Source organism: Puccinia triticina, chromosome 7A (assembly GCF_026914185.1).
Source record: "Puccinia triticina chromosome 7A, complete sequence".
Taxonomy (NCBI): Eukaryota; Fungi; Basidiomycota; class Pucciniomycetes; order Pucciniales; family Pucciniaceae; genus Puccinia; species Puccinia triticina.
The window spans coordinates 4,920,803-4,941,236 of record NC_070564.1 but is presented as its reverse complement, the minus strand read 5'-3'; the positions used below and the strand labels follow the sequence as shown (position 1 = coordinate 4,941,236).

At 53.2% G+C, this 20,434-nt stretch overlaps 4 protein-coding genes across 4 annotated transcripts; 2 read left to right on the top strand and 2 right to left on the bottom strand.

Annotated features, from left to right (window-relative positions):
- Positions 1-979: 979 nt before the first annotated feature.
- PtA15_7A534 (uncharacterized protein) lies at positions 980-2,550 on the bottom strand (the record flags this gene model as incomplete). The annotated part of the gene is made up of 5 exons (XM_053171150.1): positions 980-1,110; positions 1,192-1,435; positions 1,514-1,871; positions 1,945-1,990; positions 2,076-2,550. 5 exons carry the CDS (start codon positions 2,548-2,550, stop codon positions 980-982), a joined length of 1,254 nt encoding a protein of 417 aa, XP_053022360.1.
- Positions 2,551-2,802: 252 nt separating this feature from the next.
- PtA15_7A533 (uncharacterized protein) lies at positions 2,803-3,267 on the top strand (the record flags this gene model as incomplete). The annotated part of the gene is made up of 1 exon (XM_053171149.1): positions 2,803-3,267. One exon carries the CDS (start codon positions 2,803-2,805, stop codon positions 3,265-3,267), a length of 465 nt encoding a protein of 154 aa, XP_053022359.1.
- An 854-nt stretch (positions 3,268-4,121) lies between these two features.
- Positions 4,122-6,921, top strand: PtA15_7A532 (uncharacterized protein; the record flags this gene model as incomplete). Its single annotated transcript, XM_053171148.1, has 5 exons — positions 4,122-4,197; positions 4,279-5,441; positions 5,505-5,694; positions 5,780-5,899; positions 5,972-6,921. 5 exons carry the CDS (start codon positions 4,122-4,124, stop codon positions 6,919-6,921), a joined length of 2,499 nt encoding a protein of 832 aa, XP_053022358.1.
- Positions 6,922-7,984: 1,063 nt separating this feature from the next.
- PtA15_7A531 (uncharacterized protein) lies at positions 7,985-10,939 on the bottom strand (the record flags this gene model as incomplete). The annotated part of the gene is made up of 6 exons (XM_053171147.1): positions 7,985-8,054; positions 8,160-8,450; positions 8,509-9,270; positions 9,420-9,959; positions 10,303-10,509; positions 10,569-10,939. 6 exons carry the CDS (start codon positions 10,937-10,939, stop codon positions 7,985-7,987), a joined length of 2,241 nt encoding a protein of 746 aa, XP_053022357.1.
- Between the last annotated feature and the right edge of the window lie 9,495 nt (positions 10,940-20,434).

Below are 20,434 nucleotides of genomic sequence, written 5' to 3'. Positions count from 1 at the left end.
GTCTTGTCCTGGAAATCAAGGAAGCAGCCATCAGTATCAACATCGACAACCAAAGCGGAATACCGAGCGCTCTACAAGGGCGCCCAAGAAGGGGTCTGGTTCTCCTACTTGCTAGCATCCTTGAAGGTCTCCGATCAGCCATCACTCAATGTTCACGTCGACAACCAAGCAGCCATCGCACTCGCCAAGAATCCAATGTATCAACAACGCACCAAGCACATTGATCTCAAGTATCACTGGACCCGTGAAATACTCGAATCCGGCGCAATCTCAGTAACCTACATCTCCACATCTGAAATGCAAGCAGACGGCCTGACGAAATCACTCGCCCAACCGAAACATGAAATATTAATCAGCGTTCTGAACCTAGCAAGCTAGTGAAAGAGGGGGGGTATTGAACTATTCTGCGGTTTCATTTAGTCACCTTGTTATAGTATTAACTTAGCTTCGCCGCAGTAGTCTAAACCTAGTTGTAGTTAGTTAAGAGCCTTCGGGCACATTGTACCCAATCTCTTTTCTTCATTCATTCAACTCGGTTTTTCCCTCAAACACTGATCCACGCTCCCCGTGTCTCAGGTACTGTTGTCTTTCACTATCTTCTGTTCTTTTGCTCTTGTCTCACTCATGTCTTTCTCTAGGTTGGCTTTTCTTGTGTCTCGCTTGTGTGCTCCTCTAAGTCGGATCACTCATACTTCACTCATCTAAAAGGTGTGCAGGAAATACGATTCATTCAACTCGGTTTTTCCCTCAAACACTGATCCATGCTCCCCGTGTCTCAGGTTGGCTTTTCTTGTGTCTCGCTCGTGTGCTCCTCTAAGTCGGATCACTCATACTTCACTCGTCTAAAAGGTTGGCTTTTCTTGTGTCTCGCTCGTGTGCTCCTCTAAGTCGGATCACTCATACTTCACTCGTCTAAAAAGAGTGACTTGCCAGTAAGTTCTGTATGGTTGAAGATAGATGTTACTTAGCGTAAGTTTTACTACCCTTTGGTAGATTGAATTTGGACTGACTGGATCAAAAGTGCTCGGATCTTGGCAACGAAAATCAAGCTGGTGCAGATGTTAAAGCCCAGCGCTATGACCATAAGTCCACAACTTGTGCGTATGAAGACTGGACTCGTCAGGGGAGGATGAAGAAAGATCTCAAATCACTTTTCTTTCTTCCACTCTAGGCTACCAAAGAAATACTGACACAGATTGCGTTGGATGCTGTTTGCAGAAACACTGTTCCTAAACGCGGGCTTCGTTGATAGTGTAACCAGGGAGTAATCAGTTTCGGCTTTCGAATTGAGGTCATCATGGCTCTCGGATATCAAATTTTTCGGCTTAGAGAGCAGGTTTTTAGAGCTGTGCTGAAAGAGAGTGCTCCTGCCATTGGCGATTGACATCGTACGCTGGGTCACTTTCCCAATGGTAATCATGGTTGCTATATAAAACTGGAAAACATTGTAACGAGACAAGTGCTATTGAGTTTTTCAATCCGATCACAAGGGAGAAGATTGTGTGATGCTCACAGTAATGATGACTACTGCGGTGGTTGCCCAACCGATGGCCATGAGTTGAAGCAGGTCAAAGATCCGAGAGCCCTCAGCCAAGAGGAATTCCATGATGTTAACGAGGTGTTGGTTGTCATTAAGGGTCTGGGGATTGTTCGGTTTCCAATCCTCCGCGAGTTGATGCAGTCGTGTAAACAAAACCTCGTAGGCATCCCGCACTCTTTTGTGCTTGACAGTCATGACGATGCCGATAACAGTGAAAAAACAGCTGATCAAGACGGGAACTCCCCAGCACATGGCATTCATGAAGACCGGGTGATAGAGTATTCTCTTGCGTCCCCCGCTCGATCCAGTACTATGGACTGGTGAGAGAAATCTGATATCGCAATGACGGACGAGGAGGGGGTCAGGATTGGTTTTTCTGGGCGAAGATGAACATGTGGATTTACAGAACATAGAAAGCGCTCCATCCACTCAGCCAGAAGCCGATGAAACCTGAAGCCACAAGAGCCAGATCCGGCATGCAAGTAAAGTACGGATGAGCGAAATGATTGTGCACGGGTCTCAGGTGGACACGCACCGGGTACGAAGGAAGCAGCGAACCAAAACAAGCAGCTTGCGTGGAGCCCGGGGATCGACATTCCTAGGTTGGGGTTCTTGATGACCAAGTAGACGATGATGCTAAAGAACTCAAAGAAGATGCATCCGGTGATTTGCAAGGGCTCGATGACGAAGTTCCCGTTGGGCACCAGGTAGGGGACGGCCTGGTCGACGAGGTAGTGTGTCCGGCAGAGCCAGATCTGGCTGCGCTGGCCGTTCTTGAGCAAGAAGAACAGCTTCAATGCCAGGGTGATTGTCGCCTGGACGAGCAGGACGAGGTGGACGACGATCAGGGCAAGATCGAAGCTCAGGAGGTTCCGGTACGCGAATTGGAGCTTCTGCTCCTCGATCGCGTGCAAGATGAAGGGATAAGGATTGAGTATCAAGGACATCGAATTCAGCGTTGGCAGGATCTCGGAGGGATGGGAGGCTGCGCTGAGGGAAGAGGCGGCCATGGTTGACAGAAAATGTGTATCAAGTGTTGGCGATGGATGTGTGGAAGTTATTAGTGACTGTGGCCGAGTGAGACTCGGGCAGACTTGGCGAGGCTCTGATCTTGAGCTCTCAAGCCGTCGGTGGGTGCCAGGCTCTCCCGGACCCAACGACGCTTTTCCTTGATCTCGAGGATACGAAAACTTGAATTTTCTTCAAGCGAATCAGGAGAGGGCGAGGGAAAGAGCCCATCTGAGGGCAACCGAGCTGATCTCATGTCCCTCCCTCAGCGGGGCGTATACTTGCCTCCAATACTCGAGCCAAATGGCAGGTGGGAGGGTAGTGTTGCTGGTCTCGGTGATGACTCGCTAACATTTGCATTGATAATCCAATGCCGCACTTTTCGATTCCCCTGCTACTGCACTCGACCCAGTAGATTGTGTCTGCCCCACCCGCAAGGAAGTAGACGCCCTCGCCGCCGAAATCGCGGATACCAATCCATGAATCTTGTCCAACCCACGCCCCTCGACCACTCAGCTCCTCCGTATCGCACGAGAGTGCCCCCCCCACCCACTGGCACCCCAGCGGATGTCCCGAGGCGACCTCAACTCGCCCTCGACCATGCCCCCACCCACGCAAACAAGCGATCCCTTCCGTGCCCGCTCGCCGCCGCTCCAGACGCCATCCTGCGGCCGACACCCCCTCTGGCCGAGCGACGCCAACGGGGCCCCATTCTTTGACCCTGCGACCTCCAAACCCACATCATGAAAGGCCTATCGGGAAACCCCCCCGTTAGGGCGAGCTCAGCCTGCCGCTGGGCTGGGCCGCGGGGACGCCCTGAGGCATGCCAATCGGGCGTCAACTTTGCCCCGCTGTGTAAAAAGGCGTGTTGGTAGTTGGGGTCGAACAGGCGTCTGCCGGGGTGGGCTAGAAATACCCGAACCGGGCACCGCTCTTCATACTTACCTTGCGTTTGCAGTCCTGGGCGATCAAGAATGCCTGACTGTCGTCAGTAGGTCTGCGCATTGCACAGCGACCCACTCGCTCCACGTAGAACTGCTGGCGGGTTTGTGTCCCTGATGCAAGCCGATGCTCAATCTCTTGAACGGACGGACCGGCTTTCGAGCTGGTCCGCCTATCACACCACCTTTTTGGCCTCCATCACCTCTTCTTTTAATAGGCCACCACGTCTCTCTTGAAGGATATCTCGATCGGACATAAATATTCAAGTAAATCTTCTTCAGGAGCTGATCGCTTGTCTCAAACAAAGCTTGCTTCCTGCTCGCTTTTCTCACTTCGTAATAAAGTGAAGCTTCTGCCACTTTGTTGATGCGATGACATCTTCTACCCAACGCCTGTCAAGCAGCAACGGCTTTGGATTGTTTGAGTGTTATGATGTAATCGGGTGTGGATGCTCCAGATCGGGTGGTGGGTTCCCGGGGCTGCCCCTGTTGACCATCCATATCCTCACGAACAGCAACAGCAACATCCATCAACAACAGCAACAGCAACATCCATCAACAACAGCAACAGCAACATCCATCTCCACTTGTACAAACATCCCAGCTCACCCCCAAGACTGCCCATCGGAGGAATGGCCTCAAGCAACGCTTTCTGGTGGTGGAGCTCAACCTCAGCGGGTGCCTCCACTGAATTCGATCGTCTCCTGGGTAAGCATGTCCACCGCTCCTGACATCAAACGAGCTCACGAACTAACTAACCCTCTGTCTGCTTGGTTTCCCTTTCTCTAGAAACGTGCACATCCTCCAACCTGCCCTCCTCCACCCCCCCTCCCATCACCCACTCTCTCAACCTCTCTGACCTCATCAGATCCTCGGCCGTACCCGCCCCGCACGCCCTCAAGTCTCTCCAAAAGCGCCTCGACCATCCCAACCCCAACGTCCAACTCTTGGCCATCTCAGTCATCGACGTGTGTGTGAAGAATGGGGGCGACAGCTTCCTCAAGGAGGTTGGCGGGCGAGAGTTCAGCGAGGACTGTGCACAGATCATCAGCAATCCGGTCTCCAACCGCGAAGTCAAGGAGAAGCTCAAGCGGGACTTCCAGAATTGGGCGCTGGCCTTTGACTCCGTGCCCATGCTCTCCTCCTCCGAGCTGGTGACCAACTATCGAAGGCTCAAGACGATGGGCATCGAGTTCCCTCCCAAAGATCCCCTGGCCACTGCTGCCATGGTAGACTCCATGTCCGCCCCAGAGTGGCGGGACAGCTCCGTTTGCGAACGCTGTCGGACCGCGTTCAGCTTCACGAACCGGAAACACCACTGTCGGAATTGTGGGGGCGTCTTCGATGGTCAATGTAGCAGCAAGAAGCGGGCCCTGCCTCACTTCGGCGTCACCGAATCTGTGCGAGTGTGCGACGGCTGCGAACGAACCCTGGCCGCGGGGATCTCGTCGACCCCTCATAACAAGTCTGCCGTCGCCTCAGGCAGACGGAACAGCTTCTCCGGCGAATCCTCCCACCCATCTGCCTCCAAGCTGTCCGTCGGGCCCAACAACCACCACCAACGTAGTGCGACAATACACGCTGGCAGCACTTCGGCCCGCGCCTCCCATCGATATACCAGCTCGACCCCCGCCCCCGAACAACACGCCCTCATGAGCCGGGAAGAAGCCGACCTCGAACGGGCAATCGCTCTCTCGCTCCAAGAGTCCGCCGCCTCCCAGCTCCAACGCGCCTCCTTCCCTCATCCCACCCCCGCCCCTAGACATCATTCCTATCATGCTGCCCCCTCAAGACCCCCCACATCCACGCGTGAGGACGAGTGCGACGAGCCCGAGCTGGCTGCTGCTATTGCCGCTAGCCTGCGTGAGGCCCAGCTGGCCTCAAACCCACACCCGAGCGCACCCATGCCGATTTCCCCATCAAGAAGCCTCGAAACACTCCCATACAGACCCGTTAGTGTCCACGCACAAAGACCAACCGGGGCTTTATCTAACTGATGTTCTCTCGTTTTACAGCCCCCACCTTCGAAAAGCATCAGCGATGAACACCTCAACACCCTGCTCAACTTCTCGGCCGATGTCGATACAGCAACCAGGCTCGGCCACCTCGTTCCTTCCAACACTGACCTCACTAATCGGCATGCCCAGGCCGAGGCGGCCCGGCTCGACTTGATCAGGGGCATCGAGAATGCCGAACGCCGGACTTGTGGGCCCTTTCTTTTTTGAACTGGAGAAAAGGAAGAAAACCCATCCCCCCATTCATTTGTTTACTTTGTGTGTTTCTCTGGTAGGCACCCTGAAGGAGATGAATGACAAGCTGTCCCAGGCCGTCAAGCTGTATGATCGTCTATTGAGCGATCGGATTATGTATCGCACCCGACACGTCGAGTCAGCTGGGCCTTCTGCTCCAAGTTAGTCAAAAAAACAAAATTGCTTGATGTATCCAACCTGCTGGCTAATTTCTGATTTTTCTTCGTGAATAGCCCCCCAGACTTACGCCATCAACCACCCTCCTCATGCCGATCCGGCCTACCACCCCAACTCCCACCAAGCGTTTGGGTCCCACAGCCAGCCCGCGATGTACTCGGCCCACAATCCTGCTGCACCATATCTAGGAGGGCAAGCAGTCCCGATCTCACACAACTATGCGAATGCGGCTCCTTCAGATCCGGACGCCAATGTGTATCCTTCGGTCCACCCCAATCACCCCCAGATGTCAATGAACTACCCGGCTCAACAGCCGTACGGCTATGCAGCTCCCCAGCCGATGTCGGCCCACAACCCAAGCGTCCAAGCTACTATGGGGCCTAATCCAACAGGATACTTGCACGAGCATCCGACATTCACGCTGTCCCACTCGCCGGTGGCTTCGACCAATGTGGCATCGCCAGCCGCCCCCGCCCATCATCCACCACCCGACGCGCCACCATCGTGGACCCCAAGCAATCTCTCCCACAGCCCCTCTGCCGCCCAGCATGCCTCGAATCCGTCGGGCCACCCGGCCTTCCTGAGCAGCCCCCAGCAGCCGCCCATGGCCCCATCGCCGGGCACGTATGGGCCCCAGATCCCCGCAGAGCCCGCCAGCCAGATTCATCCGCAGCAGGAGCCCACTCAGCCACAGCACCAGCCGTCCCCGGGGCCCCAGACGATGATGGCACCCGTCTCGGTGGCCACTCCGCTCGAACACGCCGTCCGTCCCCCGCCCTCGTCCCCCGCCCCTCGCCAGCCCCCGGAACCCCTCCTCCACCAGCCCGTCTTCCCCGCCCCCCCACAATCCTCGCCCGGCCCCGCGACGCCCCTGCCCTCGTTCCCCAACGTGCCCAACACGCAGCTTGCGTGGGCTGCGCCCACCGCCCCCGCCGCCAACCCCGCGCCGTACCATCTGCCTGCTTCCGCGAGACAGGAGGACGTCGCACCGTTGATCGAGCTGTAGCCCCTACACACCCGTGCGGAAATCCCGCTCTGCTCGCTTGGCCTCCCGAGGGCTCCCACTTGCGCGCTCCGTCGTCCTTCTTAGCCCCCTTCCCTCTTAGCACCCTCAACCCCGCCGGGGAGTCTTCATCCCGGCTTCCTCATCCTCGCCCCCAGCCCACACCCACACATGTACTCATTTTTCCTCCTCTCGCTCTGTTCCATCTATACTCATGCACACACACACACACACGATCTTCCACAAGCCACCCCAACAGCCTGCTGTCCTGTGCGCGGCTTGTTTGGGCACGGGCGAAGAGCGGGACGGTGTACATATAAACCTATTTGGCTGTCTGTTTGGGCCATCACAAGAGAGTGTATGTACTTTTCTTGTATCAATGACGGTCCGTAAATAGATACATATACATCTGCACACCAGCAATCGCGGTCTGCCTGGTGTATTGGAGGGGGACATGCTGGTGGGACTGGGGTGCCCATCGCATGAGCTAGGGACATGCATGCAGCCATCAGGGTTTTCTTTATCTTTACTCCCATGTTTCTCCTTGGTGATCAATGTCCATTCAGTGTTTTAGATTTTTGATGAGCATATGTACAAAATATATAATGTCTGGTCGTGGGTCGGACAAGCACCCTTTTAAGTGTAGGATTACATACAAAGTATTGATATGCCGAACCATTTTAGTACATACATAATCAGTTAACTATGGAATCAGACAGCGTTCTGAAGACGCCACCACCACATAAAACCCCTGCGATTAACACTGGTTCTGGTCATCTGTTCACGGTCATGTTTTCGTTGTTGATGGAATAGATATAAGCTGCGACTATGTGCACCAAGCAAAAAAAACGTATACCATCGCCCCCCCTTCCCCAAAAAACAAGTTCGGTGAGTGTGGGTCGGCGGGTGGCGCGGTGGAAGCAAGCGAAACAAGACGAAGGGTCACATCACCATCATACATACACACACCGTCTGTTTTTTTGGGGAAAAGGAGGAAGCAGGAGGGGGTAAGGGGATGCTGGCATGTGCGCCCGGAGAAATAGTTGTATGATGAGCAAGAAGGGGTTTAGGAGGAGGGCGGAGGGGGCGGTTTGTTGCGGCGGATGAGGGCGAGGTATTTGTGGAAGCGGCCGTTGCTGGCGGGGTCGTCGGGCGGATGGAGGCGGGCGGGGGCGGTATCGGGAGGAGCTGGCGGGGCAGGGGGGAGGGACGAGGCGGGGGCGGGGGCGCGTGCTCTGGACTCGCGTCTGCGGGTGCGGACGTGGGGGACGATGGCCAGGAGCGTGCTGGTCCGGGTCCGTGGCGAGCCTCCTGGCGGGAGAGGGCGGGCGTCGGCCGACGGGCCGGCCGACGCCCATGAGCCTGGCCTTGCCGGCCCCGGGCCGGGCGGCTCGCCCATCGGACGCCCTGATGGAGCCGGGCTCGGCGGGTCGCTTCCCGCCTCAACGGCCGCGTCCGTCTCGATCTTCGAGCCGTCTTTTCGCGTGCTCAGGTCCCATCGACACAGCGGACAGAACTTGGACTCGTTCAATCTGCCCACCCGTGACCATCAGTGGCGGTGTGTGAGTGAGTGGGGAAAAGAGGACGTACAGCCAGGGGTCGACGCATTCCTTGTGGAATTGGTGGCGCGCGTCGCACGGCAACATCCGGATGTCGTCGTCGTCCTCGAAGTCGCACACACAAATCGGACAGGTGATCGAATTGTTCACGGCCACCAGGTCGCGCCCGATGGGCCCATCATCGTCGTTCGTCTTGGCCACGTCGTCATTTGGCTCGGCGGGTTGGGGCAGAACGACTCGGGTCGAATCTCCATGGTCGCTTGCAGTGTCATGGCCGTCTACTCTGATGTCCGAGTTGGGACTGTCCTGGCCCTTCTGCGGGTCGACTGATGGTCTATTTATCGACAGCCGAGACCGCGACATAAGAGGGACTTGCGATGCAGGAAGCTGCCACGGGCTCGCATCACTCGCGTTCGATCTCGTTTCCTCTTCAATCTCACTCTCTGCTTCATCCTTGACTGCCGGATCTGACGAAGGCTGAACCGGATCGCGTTCGCGCATCATGATATTCTCTTGACCAAGACGGGCGGCGTTGACGATTGCTTTCGGATCTTCTGACACGCCGTTACTCCCTTCGGAGTCGAACTTGGGGTCGTTCTGCTGCCGGCCGAACTTCACGATCGGGAACGTGTCGAGGATGGCTTTTCCAAGTCCTGCAGCACGGGTCTGACGAGGTTGAGCATAAGGATCCTCTTCGCCAGTTTGAGGGTCCACCCGGCCACCTGGCCGAGGCCCATACCGGTCGGGGTTCCGAATGGCCCGTATCGCCCCAGAGACAATCACGATCAGGAACCTGCCCACGTCGGTGTGCGGGGATAGCAAGAGTGGCAGCGGCAGACAGGCAAAGGCAAGTAGGCAGACCAAAAATCGAAATCTTCAACATTTATCAGTGAAATGACTGATAGAGGAACAAGTCAGACGAAAAGCCAGTGTCAAACTCACATAAATGACACGCATCCGGTGATAGCATATAAAATGATCATGGCCAAGCCGGTGTTCGGATTGTTGCTGTTACCGGGAGCACTCTGGAAGTTGCTGCTCTGATTTCTGTCTTGTTTCTGTTGATCCAAGTTACCGGTGATTTCGGCATTAGCGAGGGTAGCAATGAGGTAGACTGGGGCTGCGTTCGTATCCGTACCGGAGGGGTGCCGGGAGGTGTTCATGTTTAGCTTGAGGTGTGAGGCGTGATCGTGAGAGGGGGATGAACGAGCGAGTAGCTTCTTGGAAGCGCCAGGAGGGTGTTCATCGAGCGGGATCGAGCGTCGCTCACGAGGCAGGTCGGCGGATGATTCGGGCGGCGAGTCTTGGTCTGACTGGTTGTTTGGGCCGGCTTGGAGGGTGGCATTGGGCGGTAGGGCGGGCTTGGGCGGGGGGGGATCGGTGAGATTGGACAAGCCGAGCGACTTGATCTGTTCCAGAATCGTGGGGGCCGACGAGTTGAGCAAGCCGGATTGGAACCAATAGCCGGCGCCGAGGACATTACTGTGTATCGCGGGCAGGTTGTTCGGGAAGTTGGAGAGAAAGAAAACGTTAGAACTCGTCGGGGTGGAGGAGAAGCATTACTACTCGAAAAGACTGGTTGAGGGGAGTTGCAGGGGGATGGGCGGATGGGTATTATCTGGGAGGAAATAAGCGAAGGAAAGACGATGAGAAACTGTAGAGAACGAGCTGGGGCCTGCAAGCTGGATGTGATAGGATTTGAGACCGAGGGTTTGGGATGGATAGACACACTGATCAAGATGTCTTTTGCCGCCGAGGCGTCACTGCTCCTGGCCAGGGGCTGATTGAATATATCTTTCAAGGGGGGATCTCTGAGTCCACTTGCCTGAATTGGGATTCGATTAATCTGGCGCCCTGGAGGTTGGCCGCACTGAAGACATCGAGCGGCTTGTCGAAGTTCTGCAGATACTCTGGGTTGACCACGCACGAGTGGGACGTTAGGCTGTAGAGCATCGCAGCAGCCGCGCCCCGATCACGAGCCATCGTAAATATATCGTCTTGGTTGGAGAAAAGCGTCGCATTCGAGTCGCAACTTCGCAGTGGGGGTAAGTAACAGGCAGCGTGGGTTGGATGATGGAGGAGAAGGCTTACTTGATCATGGCGATCCAGGGCACGATGGCGGGGGGCTGATTGGTTGCATTGAATTCGGAGAAGTGTAGCAGGACGCCTTGCTGTGGGGGAGGGGGCGTGAGTGAAGGGGGCATGGCTTGGTTTGGTTTGGTTTGGGGTGGCTGTCTTACGAAGATGGAATGGTTTGCGCTGTCTGATCTGAGCTGGTGGGTGATTCCGTCGCTGAAGATTCCGATGGGGTGCCAGTTGAGCTGGATGATCCAGTTGGTGTCGCCCTGGGCGGGCGCTCCGGCGGACTGGTTGGCGGGCAGTGCTGGGATGTAGGCCTGGAGGGGCAGGGCGGCCAGGAGGAGGCAGAGCGGCAGTGCTCGCTGGAGGGCCGCGGTGTCCATCGTTCGAGTCTTCACTTTCGCCGGCCTCCCATCTCGTCTTTTTCTGTGATCCGAGGGCGAGGGTCGCACTCTCCAGCCGGCCGTCGAGCCGACGGAAAGCCGACGACAGCTCCCACGATGACGTCACTCATCTGCAGATCCAGCCGAGCCAGAAACAGGAGCTGCTTATCCCTGCGCTGAGCTTGCCCATGTCCGCCCAATATCCGCATGTCGCTGGTGTGGCTGAGCCGAATGTACAGGCACCTCGTCAACGGAGACACCTGCTTCGAGCTCAACCGTTCACCCTTGCACCTATCCATGTCTGGAGGTTGTCAATCACTTCTCCTATTCTCAACAAAGATTATTGTGTTTTGCACACTTCGTGGATGATTTTCCAGGTCTTCTTGACCGGGGGCAATCACATACATATGTTTCATATCCTATGTAGGCCAAATCCACCCTTGGAGCCAACATCTTCCAGTAGATCGTGTACGAGTTGGGTTAGAGACAAACCAAGTTCATGTTTAGAACTCGAGCACCTTCTTGACCCTACCAGCCACTGCTCATGTCCATCAGCTACTGCCCTCTGCCTGTATGGGGGGACGGCAACCAAGCACTGGGTTGTTACGTCAGATCAAGGACATCCCAAGCAGAACACAATCTCAAGCTTTGGTTTAAAGTTACTTGTGGATTTGTGTGTGTGTGCTTAAAGGACCTTGAATGCAAGGTTTGCCTGAAGTTTGGTGAGAAGTTTAATTTTAAGTTGAGTGCACAACAAAACCAAAAAAAAAAAAAATCTGACAGTTCTGCAAAGGACAATATGTTGCAATCGGAACTGCAGATGATGAGTTCCAGCTCCCATCAACCACATCCAGTAGGAAGAAGAGGGAAGGCACACGCAATCTATTCAAAAGCAAGCATAACTGGAGTATTTTGTGAAGTGCAAGATCAGAAGCTTGGCCAAAAAATGAGTAATGTATATATGATGGAAAGTGGGAACTGCCACTGTGAAAAAAAAACTCAAGAAAATGCTGCCAGTTGATCACATGCAATATATATTACAAAGGCCCCTTTGTAATATTGCATGTCAACTGGCAGCAGTTTCTTGAGTTTTTTTTTTTCACAGTGCCCCAATGTGGATTGCAAGAGGCAATCTTTGGAAAACAGATAATCATGTTGTGAGTTCTCACCAGATAGTACTGAGAGACCTCATGTTATGGTTTATTCTGGGGAGAGGAAGATGGAGTCTGGGGTCTGGGGTTTGTTGAGCTAGTGTACTGTTGTTTCCTATCTCTTCTTTCTCTTTTCTCTGCTACACACATGTCTGTCACATCTTTCATCTATCACTCGGATGTCACAGTATTGTTAGTCTACCTGAGACAGCGCACGTGGAAGGTCCCTTTCCTCATCCTTCCACAACCATTGCCCACTCATCTCCACCTTGTGTCCGCTGATCTCAGCCCAACAGGTTATGAGTGCCAGTTAGCTTCCAGCTAATATCCACATTGCTAAGCACGTTAAAATCAGCATACTGAGTGGTACACATTCGTGGACTTGAAAGGATCACTGGTCTTCTTCTCTCCAGCAGTCATGTCAAAAGACACTAAAGAAGACCAACCCACCCATACCAACATCGATCTCAACCCCAAGATGTCAACTTCAACCCCAAAAATATCAGCAGCAAGACTGCCCATATTGAAAGCTCCGGGCTCCGACTCAAACTATCTGAACTGGAAGAAGGTTGTTCTTTGAGTGTTCAAATCGGCTAAATTTAGTTACGTTCACACCGCAGTGGATCCCACCTGTTGACCAGCGAGCTGGGAGGAGGATAATGATCTCGTCTGCGCTGTTCTTGTGCAAATCATTGATGAAGCCAATCTTTGCCATCTTGCCGACAAAGACAATGCCACAAAAATCTGGGACGGCCTATCCAAAGCTCATCAAGGCTCTTCCATGGGTGGTCGCGTGTACTGGATCCGCAAACTTTTGAACGCTTGAATGGAAGGAGACAACATCAACACGCACATTGACTCCCTGGCGAAATCTTACAAATGATTGAACGCTCTGATCACCCCGGATAAACCGCTTACCCCAGACCACGTTCACAATGCAGCCTTGCTCAGCTCTCTCCCATCTGACTGGATTCACTGTGTGTCTGGGCTAATGAACCAGGAGGGCGTCAAGACCGAGACCATTGTCTCAGCGCTGAAGAACGAGTCCGTCCGTCAAGAGTCGCAAGGGGAAGTCATATTGGTATCATTGACCAAGACAAACCCATCCACCACCGCCTCTAAAGGACCTTGTAACAATTCCTCCAAGAAACCGCGCCGCTGTCCCCTATGCAACACCGACTCTCTTGATCTCAATTCTTGCAACAACACTCGCAAGATGATTGCGGACCATAAGGCCGCTCAGAAAGCCCGCTGGGAGGCCAACCAACAAGAAAGAGCCTCCTCCTCAACCAAACCGGTCGCATGAGCTGGCCAAACCTCTGCTGCCACACTAGGGCAGCTCCCTCACCCCTCCGCCAACAACAAAGAGTCTGATTACTCCGATCCGGACATCATAGTCAAGGCAGGCAATGCAGTTGCCTCACTATCTGCCTCCTTTGGCTTGCTCTCTGCGGGGGATGCCAATATTGACTCAGGCTGTTCGCTGTCTATGACTCCGGACGCATCAATGGTGCACAACCTCAAACCCGATTGCACGCCCGTTTGATTGGCGGACAATTTGGTTGTTGAGGCCACTCACAGGGGTCGCTCTAAGCTTCCAATCAATGGAAACCAATCCGTTGATACTCTTGTGGTCCCCACTCTCCATGAGCATCTACTCTCCGTTGCAGGGCTGTGCGATGGCGGTCTCACCGTGGTATTCACTCCAACCTCATGTGATCTTTACACCACCGCCGATGTAAAAGTTGAAGGCAGCCTTTCGGGAAGGGGGTACAGAAGAGGCAATCTCTACTATCTACCTGCGGAGCATGTAAGCTCCTATTCATCCACTTCCCTCCCTATTGATCGCTCTCTTCTCGGCTATCATTACCAATTCTCTCACCTGGGTTTAAAACCCCTCAAAAGTGTACTGAAACACCACAATATTGCCCCTTCAGTGATGAACGAGATCGACGTACAACAGTGCCCGGTCTGTGTGCAATCCAAGATGCACAGGAAAGCTTTCAAATCACACTTGTCCTATTGATCCACATCTCCCGGCCAACTCATCCACTCAGACGTCGGCTCCTACAAAGTGGTCTTGCAAGAGGGATACAAATATTTTATTACTTTTGTTGACGACTGCTCCAAGTTTCTAACTGTCTTCCCCATGAAATTAAAAAGTGACTCGTTTGCATGTTTCAAACTCTTTTGTGCATCCTTTGAAAAAACTGGATCTCACAAAATCCTAGCCCTCCGTACAGACAACGGAGGTGAGTACATCTCTAATGAGTTTGCATCCTACCTTGCGTCGGCCGGCATCAAGCATGATCCAGGCCCTCCTCACTCACCAGAACTGAACGGAGTTGCCAAACGCACTAACCGGACCATTGGGAACCTGGTAAGGTCGTCTCTGCTCCAGGCGCGCCTGCCAAAATCTTTTTTAGTGGACGCTTGCTCTCTTTTCTTACAACTCCTTCCCCTGCAACACCCCATGCGGTTTTCTCCCTCCCTCAGCCATCACCGGGTCCGCCGAGGTCGACTTGAAATCTCTCCATCCTTTTGGGTGCCTTGTGTGGTACAAGGTCCCGGAGGCAAATCGCAAGAAGCTTGACAAGAAAGGCCGGGCATCAATCCTTCTCTCGTACATCTCGGACGGTAACGGGTTCCGCCTGTGGGATCTGGAAACCCGGTCAGTGGTTAATGAAAGAATTCAAGGAACTAAGAGTATTCATTTTTTGTCAGACTAAGTAGTTGTGTTTATGTACAATAGCTTTCTGATATGAAGAATAATAACTTGAGAAGAATAAAGTAAGGGAATGTACCTAAGAGCAGGAACAGAGCCGCTCTCTACTTGAGATTAAGGATTGAGATTTAATTTAGAGGAAGTTTGCGCCGGCTGTCGACGACCTGTCATGAGTGACGTTTGTCGTTAGCTCATGCCATCTCTCTGATCTCTCCTGAATGTTCATTCAAGCCTTACTTTGACTGGTCTTTGAGACCTGAGTGATTTCACTCGGCGCCAGCCAATCGGCAAAGTAGCAACGCAACGCAGTCTACAAGAATAGACACGTTGCATCAGCTCCTTGCTCCTTGTTTTCGCTTTAGCCTTTTCCATTATTGGAACTCAAAACTCTTACCGATATTGCTTCCTGCTCTTTGAGCGATATTGGCGTTTTCGGTCTGCGTGTCTTCAACGGTTCTGTCTAGGATTGCAAAATAGAGCGTTAGCATCTATCTGACCATCTCATCTCAAGTCTCTGCAGCCGCTTACCTTTGGTGCTTGCTGAGATTCTCGTGATGAGAGATTGGGAGCCAGGATTTTCCGTAAGCCTAATCTTGCTGCTCACGTGCGTCGGACCTGCTGACATCAAAAGATGAATTCAGTTTCACAACACCCGCGGCGCTGATTTGGACTGCGGAAATGGTTTGCTTTTGCTTACCAGATTCCGCAGCTAATTTATTTCCCGGCGTCTTCCTCAATTTATGAGTTAGGCGCCATTCCCCTAAGCTGGTATTCTCACAGTTAAGTCCCGGGACGTCATTTTTGACGACTCAACCTTCCCCTATGGAGCCAAACTCAACTCAGTTCCCGGTACCTTGGCGGTGGAAGTCTTGTGGCCTGTCTCAGAGGAGCAAGCCTTGCTGAAATTGGCCAACACTTCCGTCCCCAAGCAGTCAACAGCCCAACTTCCCTTACCTCCTCCTTGTCCATCCACACCTGATCTTCCCCTCTTGAATGTTCCCCTTCAGCCGCGTTTCAACAGGCGCCTCACCGCGTCAATCCATGCCCCGGGTAACGCTCCTCGTTCCCCCACAAACATCCCTTCCGACTCAGACTCTCAGGCTCTCCAGCACACCCGTCGTCAAACCTCTCCCCCGCAAACTCACCATCACCCAACATCTCCATCATTTCCCTTCCGCCGCTTCCTTCTTCCCCCCCCTCCTCCCCATCCGTCCCGTCACCACCTGCCCCACCAGCTGTTCCCTCCTCACCCCCGTCTCCAAAGCCACCGCCCTCTCCTCCTCGCCGTCGATCAACCCGCAAACAAAAGGCACCTGACCGCTATGGGCAGTGGTCCAAACACACCAACACTGATCCAGACATCAATACCCCTAAGACCTGGCAACAACTTATTAAGTCCCCAAACAAACACTGGTGGCTCAAGGCGGCTGAGGACGAGTTTGCTTCCCTGATAGGTATGCAGACTTGGCGGTTGGTTCCTCGTCCCGCAAAGCGCAGAGTCATAAAGTCCATGTGGGTCTTTAAGATAAAGCGCCGCCCGGACAACACAATTCAAAAGCTTAAAGCCCGCCTGGTGGCCATGGGCTATTCGCAGATTCAGGGCCTCGACTAAAACGAGGTCTTCTCCCCCACCCTCAGACTCAAAACTCTCCGACTCATTTTCTCCCTACTGGCCAGCCGCGGGTGGAAAGGCAGACAAGTGGACTTCAAAACTGCTTTCCTCAATGGTCATCTTGACAAGCAGATATTCATGGAGCAGCCCCCTGGATTTGAGGACCCCCAACACCCCGACTGGGTCTGCAAGGTAAAACACTCTCTATACGGCTTGAAACAGTCCCCTTGCCAATGGAACATCGAACTCCACAAGGCTCTCATTGAGCTTGGTCTCACCAACTCAAAATACGACCCCACCCTGTATTTCAAACTGAGCGCCGGGAAACTGGTTGGTGCTCTGACAACCCATGTTGACGACCTAGCCATTGTTGGTGAACCAGCATTTGTCAACTCGATAATCTCGTTGGTCAGTAAACGCTTCAAAGTTGGGGCCAACAAGGAGCTCAACCATCTTCTTTCTCTGAAGATTACCCAAGATGTACCAAACAGCCACATCTTTCTTAACCAAGCTCACTACATAAGCGAGATATGTGAACGTTTCCTTGGCAACAAACACCTGTCAGTCCCCACACCCACTGATTCAAACTTCAAAAACCTTGGCCATTGGTCTCAGTCCGACCCTGCCTCTCCAGGGCCGTATCCCCAACTCATTGGCTCATTACTGTGGGTATCACAGTGCACCCGCCCCAATATATCCTTCGCCGTGAATTGCCTTTCTCAACACCTCCGCAACCCGTCAGAGGCGCACTGGTTTGCAGGTCTTCACATCCTCAATTATCTCGTCACCACCAAGGATCTCAAGCTCCGCCTTGGGGGCAAGCTTGAATGCTCTGGCTACTCCGATTCAGACTGGGCGGAAGATCGAGACGACCACCGCTCCACATCCGCCTACACATATTGTATTGGGGACGGAGCAATCTCATGGAAGTCCCGCAAGCAGGCGACTGTCTTGCTCTCAAGCACCAAGGCGGAGTACAAAGCTCTCTCTGACTCATGCAAGGAGGGTCTGTGGCTTCGTCACCTCCTCACAGAACTCCGTCTCCGTCCCAATACCGCAATTCCTCTTCATGTCGACAATGAGGGTGCAGAGGCTTTGGCAAAGAATCCCAAGCACCACACAAGAACAAAGCACATACATGCGCGATATCACTTTATTCGTGAGTGTGTCCAAGAAGGAGAGGTCTCCCTCCTGCACGTGTTGACAGCAGACATGCTGGCGGATATGCTCACCAAGCCGCTGCCTTGGGTCACCCTGAAAAGACATTGCTCAATGTTTGGTATTGTTCCTTGAAAGCTTTATACTTACCTGTCAACCTCCCCAATCTCTATATTCCTTCTTAACTCCCCATTCTTTCTCATAACTCCCTCTCTTTCCCTTTCTTCTCATCCTCTCTCTCTGTTCTTTATCTATTGTTCTTTCCATGTTTGCAGCAAGGGGGGGTGTTGAGCTAGTGTACTGTTGTTTCCTATCTCTTCTTTCTCTTTTCTCTGCTACACGCATGTCTGTCACATCTTTCATCTGTCACTTGCATGTCACAGTATTGTTAGTCTACCTGAGACAGCGCACGTGGAAGGTCCCTTTCCTCATCCTTCCACAACCATCACCCACTCATCTCCACCTTGTGTCCGCTGACTCAGGTAGAGTTCTTTGTTTCTTCCTCTTCTTTTTTTCTCTCTCTTCTGTTTCCTTCCTTCTCTTTGTGGCTGATCTTGTGCAATGAAATCCTTCCACAACCATTGCCCACTCATCTCCACCTCGTGTCTGCTGATCTCAGCCCAACAGGGTTCTGGAGTGTGGCACGAGGTAGAGTTTTGAAAGCTTGCTCAGCATCACGCCTCGGAGGTGCACATTGGGAGGAACTTACTTCTATTCCCAATTGCCTCCACGGAACGCCAAATTCCACCACGCCATCCTCACAATTCAAAGAAAATCGTAGATTTACCTCATTTTGGAGGATCATTAGTTTTTCCTTGTTGCAGAGGCTTGGGAGTTTAGGCTCATCGCGGAGTCTAGCTAGATTACCCTCATTGCGGAGGACGTCATGGGACGTATCTAGTTTATTCTCTTCACAGAGATGAGATTGAGAAGTTGGAAAGCCGCCTAGAACAGAAAATCGAGGCGAACAACCGGTGGGGCTCACAGATGTGGCATGTAATGCTAATGACAATGTAGTAGAACCCTGGGAGGAACTTACTTCCTGTCTCCCAAACCTCCGCGGATTCCCTATATCCTCCGTTCCACCCTGAGCCATTAAACCATTGCCAAAAGAAAACACGCCAAGAGAGCCGGAAAAGAGAAGTGAACTGAGATCTAATGTTATGTTTTTGAGGGTTTTAGTGTTTTCTTCATTTTTTTTTAGATTTGATATTTTGAGTATTGAATGAGACAGAAAAACAAGACCGGTGAATCTCTTGATGATGAGTTGACCCAGCGGCGCGTGGGCGAGATCCTAGACTAACACGGCCGCTCGACGGATCAACTTGACTCATAAAAAAATGACGCCCTTCGACAGGGTCGTCGCGCGCCGTGTTTGAGCGCGTCAGGATTGCCTTCTTCCCTTTGCCAGGAAATTCGCGCTCCCACCGTCCCGAATCCGTCGCGCAGAGAGAAACCTCTATCATTCTCCCATTCGCATCAGGGAGCAAGATCCTCTCGCCGACCTCTCCCGAGAAGCTGAGAGTGGCGTTGAAATCCATGAGAAAGGGTCTTCCCAAGATCATGGGTCCGACCATTCGAGTGATCCAGAAGTGACACGTGCCCACAATAGATTTGCCGATGTGAAGCGGAACGTCCTCAGCGACACCGACCAATTCACATGCTTGATTGCCGATCCCATAGACTGCTGAACTAAAGTTGACGCGCGGGCTAATGTTAAACTTGTTAGCCATCGCATCCAAGATAAGGTTAAGCTGGGAACCAGAGTCCAGCAAAGGAGATGCATTACTCTCCTCGTCTCCCACCAAGCACGGCAAATAACCCAACGGACACGAATAGACGAGGCTTGAATCCGTTCGCCTTGAAATCCACGCCCTCGGCCAAGGTACCTGAGGAAACTTTCAGCTCCTCCGCTCCAATCTCCACGCGCTTGCGCAAGACCCATCGCTTCATGCCTTCTGCAACAGACAGCGCCACCGCTAAAAGCTCCGAAACCGACAAATCCGGGACCTTGAGACCGGAAATCTTCTTGAGCACGCCTTCGACGGCGTTTGGATGATCCTTGGAGATACCGCGCTCGAAGCGCACCTTGGGCGCAGCGCTAGCCGGCTTGGCTGGCTGCTTGGAATAAGACTTCTCGGGGGGAGAAAGGTCCACGATCGGAGAGGCAGGAACCCTCTCAAACAATTCAGCTTCCATATCTGAGTCATCTACATTGGAATTGGGAGCACGCACAGTAGACTGTTTAGCCGGCTTCCGAGCAGCAGAAAGGGGAACTGCAGGCGCCTTATAAGGCTTCGGCGCCTCATGCTTCTTTCGCGCCGGGTCCGCCTCGTAGGAACCAGAAAAGGATTGAGAAGTGACAGCTGGGGGGTACCAGGGATCGAGAGTACCACATGTAGTGCGAAATTCCGGCGTGACTACACTTGCGGTCGGAGGGGGTTGAAAGGAGGCGACCACGTGACGTATGGGCCGCGAGGAATCGAACGGGATAAGTGCCCCATTGGGCAAGAAGAAATTTTTGCCCTTCTGCTCAACCAGATTGGCTTCCTTGTCTTTCTTGAGCTCAAAAAAGCGCCCCGTCCCGTGACCTTCGCGATGGCAATAGTAACAGACCAAAGGACCGCGCTCCGAGGGCGGTACCTTGCCCGACGGCTGCAGTGTTTGAGCGGTAAATTTCTTCTCTAACCGTTGCTCGAAAGACTGCAACATTCGAGAAATCTCGTCGACAGTGGCCGACGGCTTTGGAGGCTCCGCAGGCGCGGTAGGACAACGATCCTTCTTCATTTGCTGCATGATCTCGTTTCCCTGCTGGAAAGTGCCTACGGGAACTGGCGACGACGTCCTTG